This window comes from Ictalurus punctatus, chromosome 28, assembly GCF_001660625.3.
Source record: "Ictalurus punctatus breed USDA103 chromosome 28, Coco_2.0, whole genome shotgun sequence".
Classification (NCBI taxonomy): Eukaryota; Metazoa; Chordata; class Actinopteri; order Siluriformes; family Ictaluridae; genus Ictalurus; species Ictalurus punctatus.
The window spans coordinates 17,198,785-17,225,760 of record NC_030443.2 but is presented as its reverse complement, the minus strand read 5'-3'; the positions used below and the strand labels follow the sequence as shown (position 1 = coordinate 17,225,760).

General features: G+C 42.2%; 1 protein-coding gene across 1 annotated transcript in view; it reads left to right on the top strand.

Annotated features, from left to right (window-relative positions):
* Positions 1-26,812, top strand: part of dnm1a (dynamin 1a) — a 63,264-nt gene extending 36,452 nt beyond the window's left edge. Inside the window, exons 16-21 of the mRNA XM_017460369.3 lie at positions 12,312-12,421; positions 13,167-13,275; positions 13,518-13,688; positions 14,238-14,479; positions 15,372-15,578; positions 21,311-26,812. Of these exons, the coding sequence (XP_017315858.1) occupies positions 12,312-12,421; positions 13,167-13,275; positions 13,518-13,688; positions 14,238-14,479; positions 15,372-15,578; positions 21,311-21,347 (876 nt within the window). The 3' untranslated portion in view covers positions 21,348-26,812. The remainder of the gene's footprint in view (positions 1-12,311; positions 12,422-13,166; positions 13,276-13,517; positions 13,689-14,237; positions 14,480-15,371; positions 15,579-21,310) is intronic.
* Positions 26,813-26,976: the final 164 nt, after the last annotated feature.

Genomic DNA, 26,976 nt, shown 5'->3' with positions numbered 1-26,976 from the left:
GCTACTTCCTGAACAGGTAGTCTGAACACTGGGCAGGCGGGACAGGTCACTATCCTCTCTGTTTCAACCTTCTTACTCCATTACCGGATTGATTTGCACGCACGTGCGCTCGTATCCTGGACCAGGTTCATTCAGAGATTAGAGATAAGTGTGTGATTTTTACCATTTACGAGTGCGAAGCGATGGCTCTTGCTCTCGCGATGGTGCTTTCAGCGCTCCGTCCTGCCTCCTGTGGAGTAAAACACATTCTCAGGTTACGTCCTGAAATCCCCCCCCCCCCCCCCCCCCCCCCAAAAAAAAAAATTAACATAGCTCTAACTAGAAAAAGTACCTAAAAGTACTAATGCATAATGTTCCAGTTTCTTATTCTATTATGATATTATATTAGACGACTGATCTGGGTGCATGCTTGACTTGGATTTGGAGACATGCCCCCGTTGACCCCTGTCTCCAACCGACATTGTGCATAGATAAAAATGACAAAAGTGAACAGATGCATTGCATTCTTTTTCTTTTTTTTCCTTTCTTTTTTTTTTTTTTTTAAAACCAAAAATGTATGAGCCACTTACCGCAAACGTTCCAGTCCTTCACGCCTCTCAGGACTCTGGAAAGAAATCGACAGCAGGGATGAACTTTCGACATTGCTCAGAGAAGATCAACTTGAAATTTTTTTAAAAAAAGGGATAAAGTCTTTCGGGTTAAAGACCGAGGCGACTTCTTCTATCCGCAAATCTAAACACGGAGATAAAGCGGCGCGTAAGCAATACTTTACCGTCTTCAGTGCGAAGCTGCCTAGATTCAGGACAGATGTTTCTCTTCACGCTTCACCCATCCCCGTCCCGTCCGTCTTCCCGTCTCCAGTCAGAGCGAGACGCTTCAGCCGGGTCGGCACTCGAAGTCAGTCGGCCAGGCCGGAAAAGTTTGGAATTGTAGAAGTTCTAGAAGTTGGGGTCTGTCTCCGGGCCCTGAGGTTCGTTCGGAGGGGGAGAAAAAACAAAAAAAACGCCTGTCCCAGAGTCGAAGTCCGGAGATTTTCCCTTGAAAACGCAACACGTACGTGTTCTGACGGAAAACGGAGCGCATCGTCTCGTTCCTACCGGGTGGCACAGCGGCAACTCGTAAGCTTGACGTGGCAGAGTGCTGTTAACATTCCCAGTGAGAGAGAAGGAAAGAGGGAGATGGAGAAGAAAGAGGAGGAGCTAACTTTTTTCTTTCTTTCTTTCTTTCTTTTTTTTGCTCACCCCCGTCTCCGTTCTACCCTCTTCTGTCTGGCTTCTTTCCCCCCTCCCGCTTTTTGGGGAGGCAGCAGGAAGTGGCGGGTCGAAGGTCAACAGGAAGTGAATCGCATTAATTTGCTGCATGCGTCTTGTGTAATTGTAAAAGTGGGGGGAGAAATGGATTGGTTGGTCCAGTTCGTTTTTTGTGGTGGGAGGGGGGCATCAGTGCGTTGGGGTGTGTGTGTGTGTGTGTGTGAGAGTGAAGGAGGGTGGTTGGGGTGTGTGTCAGCCCGTGTGCATGTGTGGGAGTCGGAGTGGATGACTCTTGAGGCTCCATGGCTTTGTAGCTGCTGGAGGAATGTCGGAGTTTCTTGGCGAGGAGGCAGGGTTGTAATAACTCCAGATGTGCAGCCCTGTGGCCGCTTTGCTCGGCCTGCTGTGTTTTTTCTGCTGAAGCCGATTTCCTTTCCCTGTCCAGAGCGAATAAAGAGGCCTTTATGCTGGCCGAGGAGCGCTCCTCGCAATCCCGCCACCACGTCCAGCACCCCCACCAGCAGAAAATACAGATCGTGATTCGAGTAGCACGAGTGCAATCTGGGGCAGATTTAGCGCGCGCTTTACTTAGCGACCTCACGGTTCTGTGATGTGGCTACGGCAGCCAGACTTCAGGTTCGGGATCCATCCTGGAAAGATTTCCACGTCTGTTTCTCTATCAAATCATGAAACACTTTTTTTTTTTTTTTTTTAAACATCTCTTCCCTTTGTCCTATTTCCCTCTACATTATCATTTCTCTTTCCTCTTTACCGTTCTGGTTCTTATATGTTAGGAAACCAAATCAAGAGCAACCTACTATCCAGGCAAGGCATTTCCGTTAATAAAGATATAATTGAGTGGGAAGGTTTGGCACGCACCATGATGTCTGGGTGGAAATGTGAAGCGTTTCACAAATTCACAAAAAAAAAAATAATCAGACAAAAAATAAACAAGACTTCCGAAAAGTTCGAATGAAATCCTCCAACACCAGAACAATCCAAAGCAGAAAATTAAAGATAATAATAGGTTGAACGAAAGCAAAGATTAGTTCACGGTACGCTCGTCAAGAAGACGTCAAGCAGAAGTTTTAGAATATGCACGCTAATGCAACAAAAAACCAAAAACGTTTAAACTTTTTCTCTCTCTCTCTCTCTCTCTCTCTCTCTCTCTCATTTCTGAGCATTTTTGTGGTCTGCAATAATAATAATACGAGGAACAGGAACGTCAGGGAAACCGAAATGTCTCATTGCTACGCTTTCTTTCATTCTCTCGCCCATTTTTCATTCCGAGGGTATGCAAACTTTTGCACTGGGTTTTATATACGCTGAAAGTGTTAGTTTAACCAGGGCAGCGTGACTGACTTGGAGAAAGCGAGCGAGAAGGGCGGCATTTCGGCCCGATCGCTGAGAGGTGATGGTGTTTGCTTTAGCTACGGTTTCTCCTCTAGAACCTGAACGGCGAATCAAACACTTTCCTCTGGGAGCTGGGTCAGCAGTCTCGCACTTTCACAGTCAGGCCAAGAGAAAGAGAGCGAGAGACGCACGGGGAGGAGGGAGACGCTAAAGCGAGAGGGTCGAGAGAGATGGAAATGCGGACTGAAAACTATATATCTGTTAAAAATAGAAGCTTAGCGTGTTTTTTTTGTGTGTGTGTGTGTGTGTGCGTTCGCTAGAAAACGTAGCGTGAAAGCTGGCTTGGAAATGCACCGCACCTCGACGGAGCGATGTTTATAATGATGAGTATTGTACATGCACTGTATAGCGTAATAAGAGTAGCCATGTGGTTGTAATCGATTTCGCAGTTACGAGAGAAAAGGGCTGAGAAATCTCCCGAGAGCTGTGAGGCTTGTGAATTTCAACGAGCTGTAGAGACAGATAAGGGGGGAAAAAACACAATCCAGTCTGTGCTGTGCATTCGTGTGTGTGTGTGTGTGTGTGTGTGGGAGTAACATCACATATCACCAGACGTCCTTTAGCATTGATGAGATCATTATCTCTCTGCGCGCACGTCGCTTTATACGCAAAACAGCTACACACGGCTTAAGTCATACCAGAGAAGACACATTACACATGTATTACAGATCATCACTTAATCACATGAAGAGCTAAAAAAAAAGAAAAACGATTATTCTGTGTATCAGAAGAGAAAAGAACGAAGGAGAAGGGAGCATCTGGAGTTTCCAAATCGAGGCTGATGAGATAAACAAGTGCGCTTGTTTTTTTTTTCACCCTCAAGATGTACGTTCTTTCTTCGCAACACGTTCATGCTCAATGAATTAAAAGGGAAAAAAAAAAATTTAAGGGGGGGGGGTTGAAGTGAGAGAGAAAAAAAGCGCAGGGAAATACCGATCATTTGCAAGACTCGAGTCGAAATTTTTCCGATCGATTTGAAGGAAACGTTCGGCAAGAGTTCAAACATAATATAGCAGTTTTAACATTTACTCCAAATGCACAGCAGTACCAGAGACATTGTTTGTTTGTTTGTTTGTTTGTTTTTAGCTTTGTACTGAAAATGTCCTGCTAACGTAGCTAACAAGCAACGAAAGTCTGTCACCCGAAATCTTTTCTGTAAATTTCCGCCTCCACGACGTGGTCGGAAATCAAAGTAAGAGAAATAAAAGCAGAGAGGAAGCAGGGAGATGCTGATCCTTTACGCGGTTCGAGTTCCGTCCTTTCAGTAGAATCGTGAAGGAAAAGTTTATTTTCGATCTTTTTCAAAGTGAAAAATGCGTTCCTGTAGACTTCTGAATTCGTTCTGCTGCTACCATCATCAATAAAGATTAGTGAGAATGTTCCAGAAGCGGCCATGCAAGCCCACACCGTGACACTACCTCCGCCGGGTTTCACAGATGAGCTCGTATGTTTCGGATCGTGAGCAGATCCTTTCTTTCTCCACACTTTGGCCTTCGGTAAGAGGTTCATCATGGTTCCAGAACTTTTGTGGCTATGGGAGAAAAGCAAACCATTTTGAAGCCGAGAAAAGAATTAAAATCAATCGGAGGCATTGCACAAACATTGGACATAGACAATACAGCAACCTGGAAGAAACCACTGGTGTACTGTAGACACCGAACGGGTCGGCAAGGAAAAAAAATACAACATCTGATGACGGAATTTGCGAATTCCGATCTGGCTTTCTGATTCTTACTGCTGATGAGTGGCTCTGCTTCTGCTCGCAAAGTCTTCTTCGAGAGTGTATTGTGATACCTTCACCCCTACCCTGCGGAGGTTGTTGATGATGTCACTGACTGTTGTTTTTGGGGTTTTTCTTCACCGCTCTCACAATGTTTCTGTCATCAGCTGTTGTTTTTGTATTCCTTGGCCGAACCGTTCGCTGTCTATAGTAAACCGGTGGTTTCTCTCTTTTTCAAGACATTCCAAATTGTCCTATTGTCTCCGCCCAATGTTTATGCAACGCCTCTGATCGATTTTCCCTCTGTTCTCAGCTTCAAAACGACTTGCTTTTCTCCCATAGACAGCTCTCTGATCTTCATGTCGGTTTATCCTTTTTAACAGCAAACGCAGTCTTCACACTTGAAACCGAAGGCTAAAACCAAGAGTAGACGTTCAGAGCTATTCATTGTTTAAACAGTCAATCTAACAGGACACACCTGGGTAACAAAAAACACCTGTCAGTCACGCGTTCCAATATTTTTCCTCGCCTACAAATTGGGTGGTCTGATACAAAATGTACTGTGTTCTACGTCGTTTAACACGTCTCCAAATAAAAACCAGCGAATAAAAGCTGAGATTCTAAACTCCCTTCTCATATACATCTTTTGATCTCAAACCCAAATGTCTTCAGTCTACGGCGAAAACAGATGAATTGGCCCCGCCGTTCCGATAGTTTCGGAGAGGACGGTACGATTTCCCCTTCTCTGAAATGTATTAAATTAACCAAAGACATACATATTTCTTTTTTTGCATTTCGTACTGGGCCTGTGATGCCAGTGTAGTTAACGTCAGTCTTTTCCACGTCCGTGACGCGGTTTAAGACACACTGGGGAAAGAAAAGAAAAAACAGGAGAGAGAAACGAAAGCAGAGAGAAAACAGAGGAATGTTTTATCACTTTCAAGACTCGAAATCCATCCTTTCTAGCAACTTAAAGGAAAAGTTTGGCGAAAGGACCAAATATATACAATTTCCCCCTCCTATCTTTCATATGATGCTAATACAGTCAAGATGATGCTAGTTTACTGATGCTAGTTTAAACAACTTCATTTTAAATACATATGAATGAACGAAGGAAGGAAGGAAGGAAGGAAATGCACACGTTTCTGCAAGTATGCGTCAGCCGACTCTCCACTAAAACTGGTCTCAGCTACACGTGTATACAAGCCTGACTATAAAACAGCTCCTAAACTCGCATCACAAAACCAGCCCTTTCATTTTCCTCCCCTTTATAGGCGTATTAGCTGATCCGGCCTCTCCTGCTTTGATATGCTTTAAATCTGCGGGTGAACTTAAAGCACAGGGTTCGTTACCGGCGCTTGCACACTTTCTCTAAACAACAATGACCCGAACCCCAAAACAACAACAACGGCGGAAATTAAAAAAAGCCGACGCGGATCTGCACGGATCGAGGCGTCTATTTTTCAGGAAACCTCGCTGCATCGTTAACAAGCCGTCGCCCTGTTATTAAAGCTTTCAGAATGTTCACATGCTTTTTACGGGAGATGCAGTTGGAGAGGTTGGAGTCACGAGCATCCGGATGTCAGTAAGATGGCTGCGGTTTCACGGAGTTACCGAGCAGAGTAAAAAGTACAGAAACTCAATTATTAAGAAAGAGAAAAAAAAAAAAAAAAAGACGATTTTCCCCCTCTGCGTTACAGTGCATCCTGAAAGTATTCCCGGCGCTTCACTTTTTCCACATTTTGTCATGTTACAGCCTTATTCCAAAATGGATTCAATTCATTATTTTCCTCAAGATTCTACAAACGATACCCCATAATGACAACGTGAAAGAAAGTTTGTTTGAAATCTTTGCAAATTTATTCGAAATAAAAAAAAACAGAAAAAGCACACGTACATAAGTATTCACGCATTTGCTCAATACTTTGTTGAAGCACCTTTGGCACCAATTACAGCCTCCAGTCTTTTTGAGAATGATGCTACAAGCTTGGCACACCTATTTCTGGGCAGTTTCTCCCATTCTTCTTTGCAGGACCTCTCGAGCTCCATGAGGTTGGATGGGGCGCGTCGATGCACTGCCATTTTCAGATCTCTCCAGAGATGTTCAATCGGGTTCAAGTCTGGGCTCTGGCTGGGCCACTCAAGGACGTTCACAGAATTGTCCTGTAGCCACTCCTTCGTTATCTTGGCTGTGTGCCTAGGGTCGTTGTCCTGTTGGAAGATAAACCTTCGCTCCAGTCTGAGGTCCAGAGCGCTCTGGAGCAGGTTTTCATCAAGGATGTCTCTGTACATTGCTGCATTCATCTTTCCCTCGATCCTGACTAGTCTCCCAGTTCCTGCCGCTGAAAAACATCCCCACAGCATGATGCTGCCACCACCATGCTTCACTGTAGCGATGGTATTGGCCAGGTGATGACTGGTGCCTGGTTTCCTCCAGACATCACGCTTGCCATTCAGGCCAAAGAGTTCAATCTTTGTTTCACCAGACCAGAGAATTTCGTTTCTCATAGTCTGAGAGTCCTCCAGGTGCCTTCTGGCAAACTCCAAGCGGGCTGTCATGTGCCTTTTACCGAGGAGTGGCTTCCGTCTGGCCACTCTACCGTACAGGCCTGATTGATGGAGTGCTGCAGAGATGGTTGTTCTTCTGGAAGGTTCTCCTCTCTCCACAGAGACGCGCTGGAGCTCTGTCAGAGTGACCATCGGGTTTCTGATCACCTCCCTGACTAAGGCCCGTCTCCCCTGATCGCTCAGTTTTGCCGGGCGGCCAGCTCTAGGAAGAGTCCTGGTGGTTCCAAACTTCTTCCATTTACGGATGATGGAGGCCACTGTGCTCATTGGGACCGTCAATGCTGCAGAAATGTTTCTGTACCCTTCCCCAGATCTGTGCCTCGATACAATCCTGTCTCGGAGGTCTACAGACAGTTCCTTGGTCTTCATGGCTTGGTTTGTGCTCTGACATGCATTGTTAACTGTGCGACCTTATATAGACAGAGGTGTGTGCCTTTCCAAATCAGGTCCAATCAACTGAATTTACCACAGGTGGACTCCAGTAAAGTTGTAGAAACATCTCAGGGATGATCAGTGGAAACAGGATGCACCCGGGCTCAATTTTGAGTGTCATGCCAAAGGCTGTGAGTACTTATGTACATGTGCTTTTTTGGGTTTTTAAAAAAAAATTATTATTTATTTTGAATAAATTTGCAAAGATTTCAAACAAACTTTCTTTCACGTTGTCATTATGGGGTATCGTTTGTAGAATTTCGAGGGAATTAATGAATTGAATCCATTTTGGAATAAGGCTGTAACATGACAAAATGTGGAAAAAGTGAAGCGCGGTGAATACTTTCCGGATGCACTGTATGTGCGAGTCGACCTCCTACAAACACGTGGAGGTCTGAAAGGTGGTGTGTGTGTGTGTGTGTGTGTGTGTGTGTGTGGCGTCCTGAGGATTTCACTGTACAGGGTTCACACGTCTGATCCGTTGTTGCAGCTCTGAGCTTTTTTCTTTCTTTTCTTCCGAAAGCAGGCCTGGTTTAAATTTGAACCCGCTTGCCCGTCCCTGCGCTAGACGTCGAGTCTTTCTCGCTTTCCCTCTGTCTTCTTTCACCCGTTCGGATGAGTCTGAATCGTAAAGTCGGTCTCTGCAGAATGATCTTTTTGTTGTTTTGTTTGTTTGTTTGTTTGTTTGTTTTTTTACGGACTTGCAAAATAGAACATTTCATATCTTAAAGGAAAACATTTGAGCCAAACTGAGAGAGTTGCATTCTGCGAGGAACATGATTCTCTTTCGCTTTTTTTTACATTTTTTTTTTTTTTTTTTTTTTTTTTACAAATTAAGAAAAGACGCAGTGAAAAGGAGAAGGAGAGAAGGAGGGAGCGTTTTGGAAATTGCCGCTGGCTCCCGCCCAAGGCACAGTCTTTTTGGTAATGAGGGGTTAGGAGCAGTGTTATTGCTCCCATATGCTGCCCTGCATTTCTGCTGCCTTTGATGCGAGCCCAAGTCACCAGCGTTCACTCTGACTCAACACACACACACACACACACACACACACACACACCCCAAACCTTTTCTAACCTGTAAAGCATGAGCTTTCTGCTCTGGCATTTATTGTGATTCACTTCAACTTTTATGATCTGTGTTGCAAATTAGTATAGACACCAAATAAGTGTGTAAGAGAGTGTATTCGAGTCTGACTTTACATTCACACACACACATACATTGCAAATATATCGAAGCATCGAATATATCTATAAAGCCAAAGGAAATGAAACGGCTTCCTTCATGTTGCGGGTTTAGGAGGTGTTTTATAGCCGTTCTCGTACGCATGCACTTTGTAAACGGTCGCGTTCCCGTAGCGTACGATGCGCGAACACTGCACATTTGTACGTGGATGCGTACGTGCACGTGTCAGAGCTCCGGGCAGTTTGTTCGTCCCCTGTTTTGTTTGTTTGGATTACCCGAGCGGGGGCTGGAGTGCAACATGTGAGGTGTGTTTATGAGTTCGGGCCGAACTTCCTCCGCTGTTATAATTGCGCCGGTTATTAGTCACAACCGAAACAAAACAATGGAAAGTATTCGAAGTTCTCTTCGAACGCACGGACGGACAAAACCCTAAAACCGAGCACCGGTTCGCGCTGCCACGCGAAGAGCCGTGTAATCATTTCCAGTCTGAAATTTCAGCCGTTTAGAGTTTGTCCGATTTTGAGCGTTCTAAATTCAAAAGATTTGGAAAGGTTCAAGGTTTTTCTGGAGTGAAACCACCAGAGGTAGTGAGCTGTACTGCTTTGTGGGAATGCATGGAGAATCGTTCAGTGCGTGCGTGTGTGTGTGTGTGTGTGTGTGTGTGTGTCTGCAGGGAATTGGGGGGAAGTCAGAGGTCTGCCCTCACACACAGCGTAGTTAGGCTTTTCACCTTCTGATGACTTCCATTCACCACCTTGCCAAAACATGTGTGTGTGTGTGTGTGTGTGTGTGTGTGTGTGTGTGTGTTTTACCTCCTTAAGGGGGAAGGGGGTTTGAGTCAAACCAGGCTGAAGAACATATGTGATTTTGTTTCCTATGCATTAAAGTTTTGATTTGTTTTGAGAAAGGATTGAGTGCAAGATTGTGTGTGTGTGTGTGTGTGTATGTGTGTGTGTGTGTGTGTGTGTGTGTGTGTGTGTGTGGGGCATAGTTAATGGAATTTGTCAGTAAAATCTAAGTGTGTGTCACTCTATGTTTGTATAAGTGAGCCTGTCTGTGTGCGTGTGTGTGTGTGTGTGTGTGTGTGTGTGTGTGTGTGTGTTACTGTTAAGAGGATGAACTGCTGTCTGGATCCTGCTCTGTAGTATGATAGATAAGCCTGCTTTCTTCCTTTTTTTTCCTCTGTTCTTCTTCGTTGTAGATAATCCACCTTTCACGCCATCCATTTCTCTCTCTCTCTCTCTCTCTCTCTCTCTCTCTCACTCACTCACTCACTCAGCGTCTTCTCTTTCCTTTCTTTCCCTGTCTGTTTCTTTTTTTTTTGGCCAGGGGAAGGGAAAATGTATGAGTCACTGAATAGGCCGTTCCCTTATGTGTGTGTGTGTGTGTGTGTGTGTGTGTGTGTACAATTGCTGAGTGACGTCACCCTCTCAACGCGTTACTAACAAAGTGTTTTGTCTCTGGTGAGCAGCACCTGGGCCAGCTGGCACGTCTACCTGGCCGAACACTTTTCTCTCTTTCTCTCTCTCTCGCTCTTTCTATCCTCGCTGTGGGTTTCGGAAAGCCCCTAAGCTCCAGCCGAGCTCAGAGCTTATTCCCATCATTCCAATCCAATCCCATACCATCCATCCATAAGCCAAGCGCGACATCTAGGCTGTATTTATCCTGTAGCTATAGGATTCCCTCTCCGTGCGGCTCATAGTGATCTGATTTGTCCTGGAAAACTGTGGGAATTTTACGGCATCGGCGAATCTCACATTCATTCATTCTGCAAATGCTACTAAAAACCTACTAAGTACCTGGAAGAAGCAGCTATTACTATTAATTGTTTCACTTAAGGGCAGTGTTTATGTAAGGAATGAAATACTTGGTGTCATGCTGTTCTAGGAAAATAATCAGTGATTAATGAAACTCCAGACTCCTCCTGAAGATGTTGCAAAACGTAAAGTTTACAGCGTTCTGACTTTTCCAAAGAAACTGGAGACTCCTTCCAAATATGTACATTCTTTTTTTTTTTTTTTTTTAAGGCTGCAAATCATAATCCTTTTGAGCTGTAACTAAACGACGTGCATGTTTTTCCTTCTTTCTTCTCTTTCTGTTTGCACACACACACACACACACACACACACACACACACACACACGCACAGATCTAGAACAAATGAAAAATAACAGCTTAACCGTCGACTTGAGCTTATAAACCCAATTATCAGACTGAAATCTGATTTGGTGAAATACAATAAGAGCTTTAATCTGAAAGATATCGTAAAATCCTGCCAAAATCAGATAGCGATCATATTATTTGTGTGTATGAAAATACAGTCTCTCTGTACATGCTTATTAAAAGAAAATCTGACCTGATCTCATCTGGCATGACTAAAATTGGGATCAGATCAGATTTCATTTTATGGGCTCAGGAATCGAATCATTATTAGAAATGTTCTAGAGTTATTAAACACCTGATACACTTATGGTTGTCATACAGTTATGAATTTCTCAACGTTGTTCATATTCGAATTGGTCCTTATTAATCATGTCTAATATTTCAGAGAACCTTGTGATTAAATGCTAATTGATGGAGGACTGGTTTGCATCTCTGTGTGTGTGTGTGTGTGTGTGTGTGTGTGTGTGTGTGTGTGTGTGTGTGTTTAAGTTTCAGTCACTCAGTACAACAGGGGTCATTAGGGGTCATATGGTTGACTCTAATGTTAGGGAAGTCAGCAGATGTGAGTCGTTTAAAGATGACCTTCAGCTGTCATGTATAGAAATATTGAAAAAATACTGGGTCGTGGAATTCCCGACCCCCCCCCCCCCCCCCCCCCCCCCCCCCCAAAAAAAAAAGCTTGCCTATGAAATGAGATTCTTGAAGTCTTGAAGTTCCCGATCCTGGTCTGGTTTTGACTTAGTGGCCTCTGATGAGTAAGTATAGAAGGGAAACCTCACTTGCGCACAAAAACCGCACGGCCAGATCACCAGCTAGTGACTCCTCATCGCTGCTATTTTCGAGTGACGCACACACAAACACACACACACACACATACTTTTATATATATATATATATATATATATATATATATAGACTAGCCAGGATGGTTTGGTCCTGCACAGCTGGTCAGGGTGGATGGATGCTTGCTGCATGTGTGTGTGTGTGTGTGTTTTATACAGCAGGGTTGCTGTGGTGTCCTAGCTGGCAGCTCAGGGTGTGGTGCCTTCTCTCTGGGTAGGGGAATACCAACAGCGAGGGTTTTGCCCCTGACGGCCCGCCAGGCTGCTGTGGTGCACCGGCCCGGGTGCAGACTACACTGTCGCCCTGCCGGTTTATTTTAGCTCCGTTGGCTCTAATCAGTTCCAGCCCTCATGCAGTGGGGCCTGAGGGGAAAAAAAAAACCCCGAAAGAAAGATTTCTTCCTCTCAGACGTTGGTGTACTGTTTCAAGCTTTCATTCTGGCATTCATTTAAAATAAAAAAATAAAAAAAATCAGTCTTGCTATTCTCTTGTCTCTCTTTCAGTCATTACCACAAAATGCCTTCGCTTCCTTTAGTCTCCTTTTTTTTTTTTTTTTTTTGAGATCGTAATCGCTGCTACATGTTAACCCAAAAGCAACATGTCAGCACTACTCAATGTCATGAACACTGAAGTGACATTAAAATTAAATGAAATTTTACCCCCCCAAACGCTAACGTCTCAGTTTCAACCCTTGAATCTGAGTCGCTTCCTAAACGCCTCTCGCTCTCGCCCTCTGCAGGAGAAAGAGAAGAAGTACATGCTGCAGGTGGACAACCTGAAGCTGAGAGACGTGGAGAAGAGTTTCATGTCCAGCAAGCACATCTTCGCCCTGTTCAACACCGAGCAGAGGTGAACTAGACCTGGGTCTTTACAACATACAGCAGCACAAACAGCACGGCACAATAGCAAACAGCCTGGTTTACTGAACTGTGTCTATTTAGGAACACTCCAACATTTGTTGTTGTTGCTTTGATTTGTTTTTTCAACTTATTGGCATGCTTCATGAATTTTTTTTTGGAATAAAAATAAATAACATGCAGCTAGTGATATTTCGAACATGTTCTTGAAGGGTGCCAATAATTAATGTAATGTGAAAAGAACATAACGGATTGTTTAAAATACACTATGTATATCTCCTGAACTCTAGTCAGTCATGTCTACTTCCTGGTTTAATTACTGTATAAAGTACAATTGTTAAGTCTTACCATTCTCTCGGTTATAGGAGTTAGCTTTCAAATCCTGGAGCGATACAGTATTCGGACACCTCACGCTTTCCTGAAGATTGTGTTGTGTCCGTGCTCCATCGGAGCCGTATAACTACCAGGAACGCTGACATGACTACAGATCTTTCCGTCTGAAAAACTAGTCCCTGAACAAACCTCCATTTACAAAGGATAACATAACGTGAAAGCATCTAAACGAGACATGAACGTTTATTGACGTCCCGACAACTGCTCTTAGACCTCCATTATAATTGGGTTTGGAGTAAACGAGGTTCACACTGCTTATAAGGATACTAAGAACCTTACTCATGACATGTTGCTCATCTCTCTCACTTGCTCTGTCTCAAACACATACACACACACACACTTAGGAACGTGTATAAAGACTATCGTCAGCTGGAGTTGGCCTGTGAGAGTCAGGAGGACGTGGATGGCTGGAAGGCCTCGTTCCTCAGAGCCGGTGTTTATCCAGAGCGTGTGGTGAGTTGAGTTGTAATTGCATCATCGATGTCCTTCCTATACAGTTATTATGCTTATATATCCGGTGCTGTTTCTTTTTCTTGTTGCATTCCGCTAGGAAAAGGACAAGGTATGTCCTCGACTCTTATGTCTGATTTTTCATTGTTCTGCCTTGGTTTCACACCAACTTCAGTCAAATAATCGCACCTGAAACTCCCGCTCAAACCTAAATATACCACTAATAGCGTTCCTCACCTGTTTAGAGTGATGCGAGCGAGGAGAACGGCTCGGACAGCTTCATGCACTCCATGGACCCCCAGCTGGAGAGGCAGGTGGAGACCATCCGCAACCTGGTGGACTCCTACATGGGCATCGTCAACAAGACCGTCCGTGATCTTATGCCCAAGACCATCATGCACCTCATGATTAACAACGTAAGTTCTGGTTAAAGCAGAGCTTATCGTTTGTGCTGCGTCCGACGAAGTGCCGCGTTGGTGTTAGTACAGTCCGCTGTGAGCTGGTTCTTTAAAGTCTGTCGAATATGTGAGTCACTTGATGAGCTCACACACAGACTAATATACACAGGGTGACTCCAAATGACTTCACATGATCCAAATACTACAGCTGGGCAAACACTACTGAAAGCTTTTTTCGTTTTTTTTAGCATACACATAACGAAATATTTAGCATCCAAAAATCCTGAAAATCACAAATCCTGAGGGAAACCGCACACCCTGCCCTTGTTCGAGACCGTCCCTATTTCCTGTATATGGACTTTAATATATGAAGGAGAATCAATGTTGAAAATATTGACACGCCCAAATTTTTTACATCTTCATGAGGCATTAGTCTGGCGCAAGATTATCTCTGCCATTATTAACACCTGGTTGAAATTCTGGCCTTTATGTAAATGTCATGACAATAGCAAATCGGGTCTAAAATGATTTATTGTCTATTTTTTGTCGTCTGCTCTGCGCTGCCAGACGAAGGAGTTCATTAACGCGGAGTTACTGGCTCAGCTTTATTCCTGCGGTGATCAGAACACTCTGATGGAGGAGTCGGCCGAGCAGGGTCAGCATCGGGACGAGATGCTGCGCATGTACCACGCGCTCAAAGAAGCCCTCAGCATCATCGGCGACATCAGCACCAGCACGGTGACCACGGCTCTGCCTCCACCCGTCGACGACTCGTGGCTACAGGTTCAGCGCATTGGCTCTGGGGGAAGGTATGAAACCGAGAGAGAGAGAGAGATTGACTCGGCTAAAATGTGGATCTGTTGATGAATAACAGGACTATTTCATTACTTTTGAGGATTTTGGTGCACCAGATTCCCTTCATCATTATACTCACTCTTCATGAATAATGAAGTGGCCCCACCTGCTGTTGGAAAACAGCTACTGCTTCTTTCTTAATTCTTAAACTCCCAAATTATTCATCTTTAAACACTATATAGGTATGTAGTTGTGAGATTAAGGAATGTGTTCTGGGATTTTAAGCAGCAAATTACAAATAAATAAATAAATAAATAAATGAAACAACATTCAGAAACATTCAGAGCACAAAAACAGGCTTGTATACTATTAAGTGATCAAATGTGTTCATTTAATAATATTAACAATTAATCATTCTAAAAGAAAAACCTGGAGATAATATGCGTTCCAAACAATGACTTCATTCGAGATTTTGCTTTCATTTTCGGGAAAGTCTGACTGTAGCTTCCACACTTAAAGGTGGTTTGGAGTGTAATGTAAGGATTTAACTTGCTTTATACTGACCACAGTGCTATTGAATTCATGATTCTGATTGGTCAGAATGTGTTGATTAATTTTCTAGAACAGCAGCCCTGACAGCTGCCAGTAATGCAGCTGCAAATCAACATGCTTTGATGTGGTGAAGTTTTCTTTGAGGAGCATTTGGGAAAGGAGTCTCCAGTGTCAGCACTTCATAACGATCATTCTGATCATCTGTATTATTTTCTACTCATGAACTCACAGTTTCCGTCATTTGCGTTGAATGTGACCGTGAGAGTATTTGGAGCGACATGAATGTAAGTGTGTCCTTTTTTAAAAAAAATTTAGCACGTATAACAATATTGTCTTTTTCCCCCGCACCTGTAGGTCTCCAGCTACCAGTCCCACCCCTCAGAGACGAGCCCCTCCTCCAGGTCCCCCAGGCCGCCCTGTTTCTCGTGGCTCCGCCCCAGGCCCTCCTGCTGCTGGTGGGCCTCCTTTGCCGTCTCGCCCCGGGGCGTCTCCGGACCCGTTTGGAGGCCCGCCCCCTCAGGTGCCCTCCCGGCCTAACCGGGCCCCTCCCAGCGTACCCAGGTGAGAGAGTCACGCTGTAGCATAGCATATTGAAGATTTGTGAAGACTCTGTCAAGAGGGTCGAAGTTGGTTGCTTGTTAGTGTATGTAGTCGTGCCTAATGAGAAACTCCGTCTGCTCTCAGCCGAGGAGTGTGAGACACCTCTGAGCGGAGCGGTGTGGGTGAGTGATGATTAGGGATATTCAACCCGGTCACCATTTTCTTTTAACGTTTAAACGATAAAAACTCACTAACCGACTAACAAGCATCTGTGAACAACATGCTACAATCATGCTTTGACCGTTTATTGAACTAATTTATAATTATTTTCACTTGGCTTATTGTTATCGTTCAAACGTTCAGTCATTTAATGTCTGGTGTATTCAACATATCGAGTGTGAATGAGTGAGTGAATGAACACATAAAGCACAGATACCGGAGCACGCACACACACACACACACACACACACACACACACACACACACATCACCCCACACCAACAGCAGCCAAAACTAGGGAGCGAGTGAATGAGTGAGAGAACGTCATTGAAAATGTTTGCTTCCTCATTAGTTTACACATGCGCTTCTGATTGGTCAGTTTGTGTGATTTGTGACATAAACTTGTCTTGCAGCTGCTTGCCTCCTGATTCTCACACACAGACAGAGACACACACACACACACACACCCACCTTTAACAATAACCTCAAAGTGCCCATGAAATCAAAGTTTCTTGTTATTATGGAACCTGTATACAACTAATACTGTATACCGAAAAATTATATTTGCATTTGTTATTTCCTGTAATAAGTGGTTTAAACTTATTACTGTGTACAAAATCCGTACCCACATCTTCTGATCCGTGTATCCTGAATGTAATCGGTTGTACAAATAAGTCAGATGTGAGTAAACTCAAGCCATTTCATGGGCTCTTTCACTGTTTTTTGTATCATCTGTAGCAGGCGGTGAATTAATGAGGCTTGAACCTTGAGAACTTTTGGTCTCTGTCCGCAACAAATGGGACAATCGTCTCCTGATAATAATGGAGACTATTAACACCGTTAAAGCCTCAAGGGGGGAAAAAAAAAAAAAAGTTCACCATTTGCTACTAACTATAATAAATCACTCTGGAGTATAAGACGCCCCTTAAATTTTTTGTCAGCTTAGAGAATACATTGCCCTGTACGTTCCTTGAGCTGTTCTTCTATAGTCCTGATGTTAATTCTTGTGTCAGGCCTCAAAAAGATCTGTCTGTAAGTCTGTTCATACAAAGAAATCTTTATTAATACAAAAATATTTTAACACCACTGGAAAAAATACCAGAAATGAGAGAAATGAGTGTATTACAGTTACGGATATGCACAATTATAGCATGTCTTTTATTAAATCAAGCATTCAGTCAATCAATAGAAAAATAATTTAATATATTCATGTTGCATGCACGGTCATTGAAATAAATAAATACTTATATAAATAATAAATTTGACGTATTTAATTATCATTTAATGTATGTATTGCTGAGTTACATATACATTATATAAACCTTAATATATTATGTTTTTTTAAAAACATATTTAATATTGAGCTGTTTACCTATCCAATAAATATATATTTATTGCTTTTCTGTAATATATATATATATATATATATATATATATATATATATATATATATATATATATATAAGCGTCTTATATTTCAGGGGGAAAATGTTACTGACCTCCACCCACTTCTAACCCCCAAAAGCTAACTCTGCTGCCCTTTGAAATTATCCATAAACTGAACTGCAAAACCTCTCAAATAAAATTTGTATACATGTGCTGTTTGATCAGTTTCGTTGGTCTTTAGCTCAGAGGTTTTGCACTTCACTCTGTTATTAGCTGAGCACAGAGCAGTGCTAACGTCTCCTCCATATAAAGCGTGTTTCTTGCACATCCCTCCCTTCTTCCTCTCCTCCATTTTTTCCCTCCTTCACTCCGCCTCAACCCTACCTGTTGATTATGATTACTCTTCACAGAATTACAATCAGTGACCAGTGAGGACCAGCGTGTCTGGTACGTGTATGGTACTCGGCCCCCATCTCCATAGCATCTTTGCTTAAACTTACTACTTGCTCGCTGCATGGCCGTCTGTCTCTGAGAACTCACTAAACATTCCTGAGATACACGTGCACAAACATAAACATTCGAGAGTCCTTCACATTGTTAACTCATGGTAACGAGTGTAATAACGTGTCTGAAGGACTGTCTGGAAACAGAGCCGGCCTGCTAACATAACTAGACCTCGCAAAATTTGCCTAAATATTGTGCTAGCGCTCTCATTTATTCACTATTTATTTTATAGACTATTCTATAGAAAAACACCATATAGTGTGCTAGAAAATCAAAAATACTAAGAAGGTTCGGGAACCATCAAAAGACTGTGATGGTTCGCTAAGAACCAAGAACGTAAGCGATGTTTTCAGTGTTAAAATACTAAGAATGTTAGCGATATTTTAAAACATGCTGACTAAAATCAAAATACTGAGGTGTTAATTGTAGTTTTTTTTTTTTTTTGCATTAAATATACAACTAAAAGTGTTTAGTTTACAGTGTAGGTTTAACCTGATGCCATTTCTGGAAGAATTTTTAAGACGTATTGCAAAATATTTATAATATTTAACACAAGCCTGCTAGCTAACATCAACCAGCCTGACAGGATTTTTAAAGTAATATTCATAAATATGAATAAATATTCATTATCTACCCTGCTAACACTAACCTATTCGCTAGAATGAGCTAACCTGACAGGATTTCTGAGGAAATTTTAAGTAAATCGTAATTTATCGTAATTTACTGCATACACTAGCCTGCTAGCGTATATGAGCTAACCTGACAGGATTTCTGAGGAAATTTTCATAAATATGAATAAATATTCATAGTCGTCCCTGCTAACACTAACCTGTTAGCTACGATGAGGAATTTAGTAATAAATATCTATAACTACTCATAATCTTCCCTGCTAACAGTAGCCGTCTAGCCAATATGAGTGAACCTGGCAGGCTTTCTGAGAGGAATTTTAAGATGAATTTACTATTAACACTAGCTTGCTAGCTTATATCACTCAGGAATTTTAAGTAATATTCATAAATGTTTGTATTCTAGCCTGGTTGCAGGAATTCTGAGAGGAATTTTAAGTTATAACCATTTTCACTGCTAACACTAAGCTAACATGAGCTTACCTGACAGGTTTTCTAAGGACGTTTAAGTGATATTCATGAATATTTAACATCCTCATTGATAATGTTAACCTGCTAGCTAATATGAGCTAAACTGACAGGATTTCTGAGAGGAATTGTAAGCCATATTCAAAAATATTTATTTTTTTATTTATAATATTTATTAATATTTACTAGTATATACACTAGCCTGCTAGCTAAGATAAATGGGCCGGCCCTGTCCTCCTGTCCTGGATTGGACAGAACACATAAAGCTACAGACTTCTATGGGCATATTATGTGAATGCCTGACTGAACGTCCTACAAGTCTCAGAACAGATCTGAGATAGGACAGCGTGCCTATCGGGCTCACACTGCACACTGTGCTTGTGAGCTTGTGTATATATATGTGTGTGTGTGTGGTCTTTTAACATTTTTCAGGTTTGTTTTTTCACTTCATTCAAGCAGAACAGGGAAAGCACCTTTTGTTCATGTCATTTATCTTCACTAATGATCATTGTCATACTTTTGTAAACAGAAGAACAGTGCATATACTCTCACTTTAGGTCCTTACAAATACTGATAGATCTGTCAGAGCAAGGTTCCACCAGGCTTGCACCGTGAACCCGAACCTTTCCGAGTTGTCGAATGTTTTCTGTCAGTCGTTTGTTGATTGTTGTTTGTCATGTCACGGCATCACATAAAGCTGGGCGATAAGTTTTTTTTTTTTTCAATACCGAGTTCAATTTTCTTTCATTTGGAACATTCCTGCTCGTCACCAGCAGCCAATCAAAACGATATCGTGATAAATCAAGCAGAAAAAAACCTCCCGATGAAAATAAATTCGGGGGCGGGACCTTACTCAAGGTGAAGTTGGTACTCAGCTGAAAATTAGGAGCACTAAAAGCTTGTGAACTAGCAACACGCTAGCCAGTTTTTGTTACTGATGAGTGATATCACTATACATGAACTCGAACCTTCATGAAGTATTTACTTTTTGGCAAAAAAATAAATAAATATAAAAGGTCAGTGTTATAGATTTAGCCAGCTAATGTGTCTGTATGTTGATTTAGAATTTCGACAGAATCTACGTTCTCAGAAATTTCCCGTTCCAAGCTTTACCCGAATGCAGCACATTGCTTAATACAGTTAACCCAGCGGGCTTTAAAAATAACAGACCGCACCTTTAATGCGATTAAAAATCGTTTACAAGTCTTCACCTCAACCGACCTCACCTTCTCTTAAAGCTAAGGACTTGCAGACTGTCTTTCTTTTAAAGAAAAGGTATGGTACTGAGCAACTTAGTTTCTGTGTGGGGGTGGGGCTATTTTCTGGCCCAGAAAAAACTCGGTATGACTTTTTATGTGAAAGCAAAACAAGTTTGCGAACTTTACTTATTCTCGTCAAGTAACTGTCATCACTAATTGTTACTTTGAAAATATTTGTCACACTCTTTCCCCCCCATATCGCCCAGCTCTAACTCCACTCATCAACCGTTTGGTGACTGAATGTTTAAGCATCGGTCTATTACATGCGATTGGTCTAATCAGACATTTGATCAGACATTCTGTGATGTCTTTTACAGAGCAATGTGTCCTGTGATTTATCGTAAACTGCTTGCTGTTCAGTGTGGCATGAAACATTACTGAAGGTCCACATTGTTTTGTCCACCATGTGTCGGCAAACTCCATGTGTACGAAGTCCGGTCCAAAGGTCTGATTCGACTACCGAGAGCCGTTTATAGCCGATCAGAAGCCTAAACAAAACCATTTTTAAAAACTTCCTTTAACAAACCCACATGTCGCAATTATTGGCATCCCTAAAAATGAACTGAAGCGTGTTCCAATTACTATTTTACTTTTTTCATACACATTTTTCATTCCCATCTTTTTTCCCCCTCTTCTACTTTCTCTTATTTTAAATTCCACTAGATTCTTTTCTCCTCTCCCTCACTTTCCCAAATTCTTTCTTTTTTCCTCTTTCTTTCCCTTCCTGCTATCCCCCCCCCGTCATTTTCTTTTCTTTCTCTACTTACTTCTTTCTGCTTCCTGTAACTTTCCGTCTTCTATTTTTTTTCTCTCCTTTTCTCTCGTTCTGTTTATTTTTTCTTTTTCCCTTTATAGGAAGCCCAGAGTACAAACAATACAAAACTCTGCATTTCACGAGAGTCGTGTATTTAGTTTTTCAGGGTAAAAAAAATCTCTCGTTTTCCATTTTTGTTTGTTTCCCCTGTAACACTTTAGAATCTAAAACAGCAACTGGTAGCGGACTCAGACTTTCAGACTCGGACCATTTAAGTCTGAATTTTACAGAACCTCGGTTTCTGTAAGTGATTCTGGAGTTGGTCGATGTCTAATAATTGCTACAACAACTCCTCGTGAGGCTGCGCTACTCGACCTCCACGTCGTCTCGTATGTCGTGACGTGAACTCGTTCTGCACGACGCCCCGAATAAGCGGAAGCGTACGTGTATGTGGACGTATGTGTACTGTAAGCGTGTCTCATCCCTGTCTCCTCTCTCATCCTGTTTGTGTTCTTCCTGTGTTTGTTTCCATGGCAGCCGACGACCCCCGGCCTCACCCACCCGACCCATGTGATCCACAGACTCCTCCCTCTAGACTATTAGCTCCTCCCACCAGACCTAAGGGGACAGACATCCAGGGCACCTAGATCCCCTTTATCCTCTTCTCCTTCAGATTCACTCCAGCATGAACACACACACTTCACACACACTACACAGGGTTCCATGTCATGTTTTCTTTCTCGTTATTATTTTACTCTCTCTACATTTCTTTCTCCTTCATGTTTTTCTAACGATCCTTGACTTCTGTTGTGATTGTTTTTTTATTTTTATTTTTTTCTTTCTGCTGAATGAAAGTTCTTTTCTGAAGCTGATGCATTATCACTCCCAGGTGATGACTGGAGTAACGAGTATAACTGCATCTATTTGTGGAGTGCGCTTTTATACACGTTCGTTTCCGTTACGTTATTTGTCTTTGTTTTTGTTTTTTTTGTCCTTCTGTTTCTCGAGCAGCGCTCCTTGAAGTCACAGGCGGGAAGATGACACCCCACTAAGCTGAAGGGTAATAAACTTTACAGTGGTTCTGATTTGATGACCAGATTTTAAAATCGCACACATCTAGCTCTAAACGGTTCCGTTCGATTGACGGTTTAAGTACGATCCCAGGCTCTTGCCTTCCAGCCTTGCTGACTTTGGGGACGCCATTTTACTTACTACTGCTTTAATATTACTTTCGTTATTCACTCTTCTTTCTCTCTTTTTCCTCCTCGTGTTGCTCAGGCGGCCGAGCAGGGGCAGCCCTTCACACCCCGAGAGCCCTCTTCCTTCATCTGACTCCTAACTACCCCGTCCTTTTTCCCTCTGCTCTTCTCCTACTTCATTTTCTCTTCTCTTTCTCCCCGTCCCCTTTATCCTCGTTTCTTCATCTCCCTTCTTTCTTGCTCTGTCGTTTTCTCTTACTTCTCTTTCTTTTTCAGTTCGGTCTCTTTTCTACTTTCCTTTTTACTTGATTTTATGTTCTCGTCTCGTCTCTATTCCTCTTCCTTTTGGTTTATTCTCTTCTTCCTTCCTGCATTTTCTTTCCCCTTTATTCTTCGTTATTTCTTCTTCCTCACCCTTCTTTCTCTTCGTCCTTGTCTTTTTCTTTTCTGGTACATATTCTCTCTCTCTCTCTTCTTGCATCCTCCCCTCTTTTATTTCTCTATCATTTTCTCTCCTTCCTTCACTTTCTTTCTTTCTTCAGTTGCCTTCTTTGCTTTCCTTTTTTTTTTTTTAACTTTATCCTTCCCCTTTTCTTTCCCCCCATGCTCCTGATCCACCTCCCCATCTCTCCCACCTTTATTTTGCTCTTCTTAGATTTCCTTCTTCCTTTTCTCCTCTTCCATTTTCGTTCCTTCCATCACTTTTGTTTTTGTTACTTCTTCCTTCCCTCTCTCGTCCACCCTTTCCTCTTCTTCTTCTTTGTCCTTCCTCTCAAACTCCCTCCATGATCACCATTAGGCAACCCTAAACTAAACCCCACCAGCACAACTCACTCTCTCTCACACACACACACGACACACAGTGAGGAGAGGCGGAAGAGAAAACCAGACGGAAACCCCTTCAGATGTAACTCCTCTTCCTCATTCCACCTGCTTCTTTAAAGGACAGATGCTCTTCTACATTCCACACGAAGTGGAGGAGCAGCGACGCCACCACCGTGCTGTGAGAGACGTGTAGTGTTCCTGTTGTCGTTGTCGTCTCTTTGCTTCTTCGCCGGATTTCTCCAAAACCATCTGGACTCACGTGAGGGCCATGAACACTGTCTCGATGTTTAATCTCTATTGTAACGTACATGTACGCTGTAGCCAAGGTTCCCCGAATTTCTCATCATGTCCACGTCGTCACGTCCGTACCGAAACGTCCCGGACCCTGTACGTGTTCACCCTCGTGACATTTCTCCCAGACGTCACTTTTCCACGTAGCGAACGCGGTCACATTTTCCGCAGGCGGGATCTATACAGAAAGTGCAATATGCCTACAGATCGGTTACCATTCACACCGTCTTAACGCGTCGTCGACCCGAACTTCAAGAAGATAAACGTGTACACGAAATGTGCAACATCTGTTTAACATCAGCTACTCTTATTCTCTGTGGGGGAGGGGGGAAAAAAACAAAACAACAAAGCATCGTATCATTACTAGCATCTCCACAGGTGCTTAACTTCTTAAGTCGTTTATGCAAACGTATCATCTTACTTATGATTTTGTGTGTTTGATTTATTGTCCATTTAGAAAATCGGGTTTCGAAGGGATAATTTAAAAGAAAAATCAAAACGGACAAATCGAGTCGATCAGCCGGGACGTCCAGGGCGTCCGAAGTTTGCTTTATTCGTTTACCTAAAAACAAGACTTTTCTCGCAAACGTATTCCTGCACCGGTTTTACAATCATACCGTGCAAATATCTGTTCTGAGGAACGAGTTATTATACACATCTGTTACTATTTTATATAGGCTATACGATCACACATGCAGTTCGTTAATCCAACACGGTTATTGCTCCTACGCTCTCGTGTTGTACGGGAGTACGGTTGCGGCACAAAACGCATATAAATCGTACGCTATTTAAATTATGGACACACACTCCGTACATATATTATATATTTATATAAATAATATAGCATGAATAGGTTGTTTAGCTAGAAATAGGAATTGAGCAAAAAAAAAAAAAAAAAAAAAGCCACATTGATTAAGATGTTGGTGTATTGGACTGCAGTGCTTGCATCGTGCTGCGAGATACGTTTAGATCTGATAAGTGTAGTGTAAAATGATATTATTTATTTAAAGAAAAAGGAAAAAAAAAAAAAAAAAAGGTGGTTTCTGTTCTGAAATCTGAGCCACGTTCGAAGCTGTGGTAAAATCCTCGATATACACATATCAGCCATCACATTAAAACCATCGACAGGTGACGCGAATAACACCGAGTACCTCGTTACAGCGGCACCTGTCAGGGGGCGGGATTTGTTCATTAAGAAGGAAGTGAACAGTCAGTTCTCAAAGTTGAGGTGTTGGAAGCAGGAAAAAAATGGGCAAGCGTAGGGATTTGAGAGATTGTGATGGCTTAGATGAGTGGGTCAGAGCAGCTCTCAAAAAATAAATAAAAATGGCTGATCGGTGTACACTCACACACACGGCCGCATCATAATATTTCAAATCTGTATCAACGCGAGTTAAACAATAAAACCGTCGCGGCCGGTGTGCTATCCATATAATGGCCTAATCTTTGTCGATGATGTTGCTTAGCAACCAAAGCTTACTATTAAACAGACTACATAGTGGAAGAATTATTAGTCTTGGTTTTTTTTTTTAAATAAATGTATTTTATTGCGAATACTATTCATTTATTTAAATTTATTGAACACTTAAGTTTTTTTGTTTTCATAAATGCAATGAGTCTCTCACATCCTGCCTAAGAGCACCGTTCCAAAACGACCACGGCTCACCTTGGAGCAACTCCTCCAAGAAGCGAAACGTGTGGAGGAACTCTACTTAAATCGAGACTTAACGGGAAAGAATTTAAGCTACGAAAAATTCGCTTCGCCGCACCAAGTAAAGAAGCAAACTTCAGACACCGAACACGTCTTGATCTGTGGAAAGTGGGGGGGGGGAAAAGGTGTTCGTTTGATTTTCAGTGATTATTCCTTTCGAAAACACTAGCTACAAATAAGCTGGTCTATGCATAGAGATCTTACGCTGCCTTCAAATACTGTCAGTAATATCGTAACCACCAGGTGAACACACTTGAACGCCACGACAACGCCGTAATTACTACACGGGAACTTGTAAATTTCTCATTACGAGTCCCAATTGCCCCCCCCCCCCAAAAAAAACAACAACAAACAAACACTTGAACACACCATGTTGTAATCAAGACCTCCAAAGTCATATGCACGAATTTCCCAGGAGGACTTGAAGGCAGCTTTAATCATTTGCTCTTAAAACGGTCTCAACCCTTCATCGGTATGTATGTGTGTTGTAACAAACCTGATCGTACTCACCTGTCGCGCATGTCAACACGACCCTCTGTGTACGCAACGCGCCCTGCCAAGGCAATATTACATCACCACCTCTGCATCATCCTCATCGTCTGCACTTTTACACCTTCCCCCACCTCCACGCGTAATCTCAGAGTTTTCAGTAATCCCAAATATTTGGAAGGATTCTTTAAGAGTAAAACTGTTCATCATGGCCATATCTTTCAGCGTGTTGTATATCTATGTGGTGCGTTATCGGAAATCGTGCTTCCACTGCTTTAGAGACTAGTTTAGACCTGTATGGATATTTAATTATTGTATTAAATTATGTGTGACTTGAGTAACTTATAAATGAATAATAATAATAATAATAATGAATAAGAAAAAACAAAAAACAAAAAACAGGAGATGATGCATCATTGAGTGATGAGAGACAGAGGAACGGACGTCGGTAGCGTGTAGAGACGTTCAGGACGGAGCGAACGTGCGACGTTCAGATACATCCTGGTACTTTTACTGTGTAACGAAGGAGTCTGTCTCGCAGGACCGATCTGTTCAAAACATTAAAATTCAGTGTACAAGGTTTGTTGAGTGCTGTGGTTTGTATCAAATGTCACTAATATATGAAATTGTAAATATTGAGAAATGCCTGTAGGACAAGAGGAAGAAAACGCTTCAGGACATGCAGTTGTTGGAAGATAATCAACTTCGGTGAGGCGACGGGAACTTGGCTTAAATCGCACGACTCCGTTGTTGATTACTTCTCGATAACAGCACATCCCCAAGTGTTTCAATCCCTACGTACTACATAAACACACACAAAAGAGAAATAGCAGCTCTTACTTTGCCCAGGTTTATTTAGGAGGAACGGAAAAAAAAAAACCCCAAAAAAACATAATACGAAGAAAGAAAAAAAAAAAAAAATCTGAAATCGACTGATTCTCGTGTTACTCCTTCATTGTGTTCCAACAGTGTGTTGAATTAAACAGTTTAGTGTAACTACATATTCCAAATAAATATTTCCATTTACCTTTAAATCATATTAAATCACAGACACCTCACACCCACTTCACCCTGCCCACTTCCATTTTCTTCAATCATTTATTTATTTATTTCTACAGTAGGCTGGTACTAATAATAGCCATTCAAATAATTCATATCCATTTCCCACACACCGGTTTTAAATATACAGTATGGTACACAGTTACACTATTTACACGTGTGTTACAAGCGCAAGAACCCTCTCACTGCTCCATCAGAAAATGATTAAAAAGCCGGGGGGGGGGGGATCTAGGTTAACACGCACTTCCAGGACGAATGAAAAGAAGGGGGGAAAAAAAACAAAAAAAAAGAAATACAGAATACACCTGATAGAAACTCATCCACTTCATACATACATTCACTTCTCCCACACACACACCAGGGGCGAACAATACAAAAGTGCTTGGTTGTAGCGTAACGAGCCGTTCTCGAGCCTTCCGCACGTTTACGTTCAACACGCTTCCAGTTCTTATTACTTAAAAACAATTGCGACTTTACTTTTCGGACTTTTTGCGCATCTCTCTCACACACACACACACACACACACACACACACACCTACAAACGTTACAGAGGCTTCAGCTTCTACTATGTAGATGTAGATATACAACTTTTTCAACCTTGGACGTTTTCTCCACTTCGTTTGGAGCC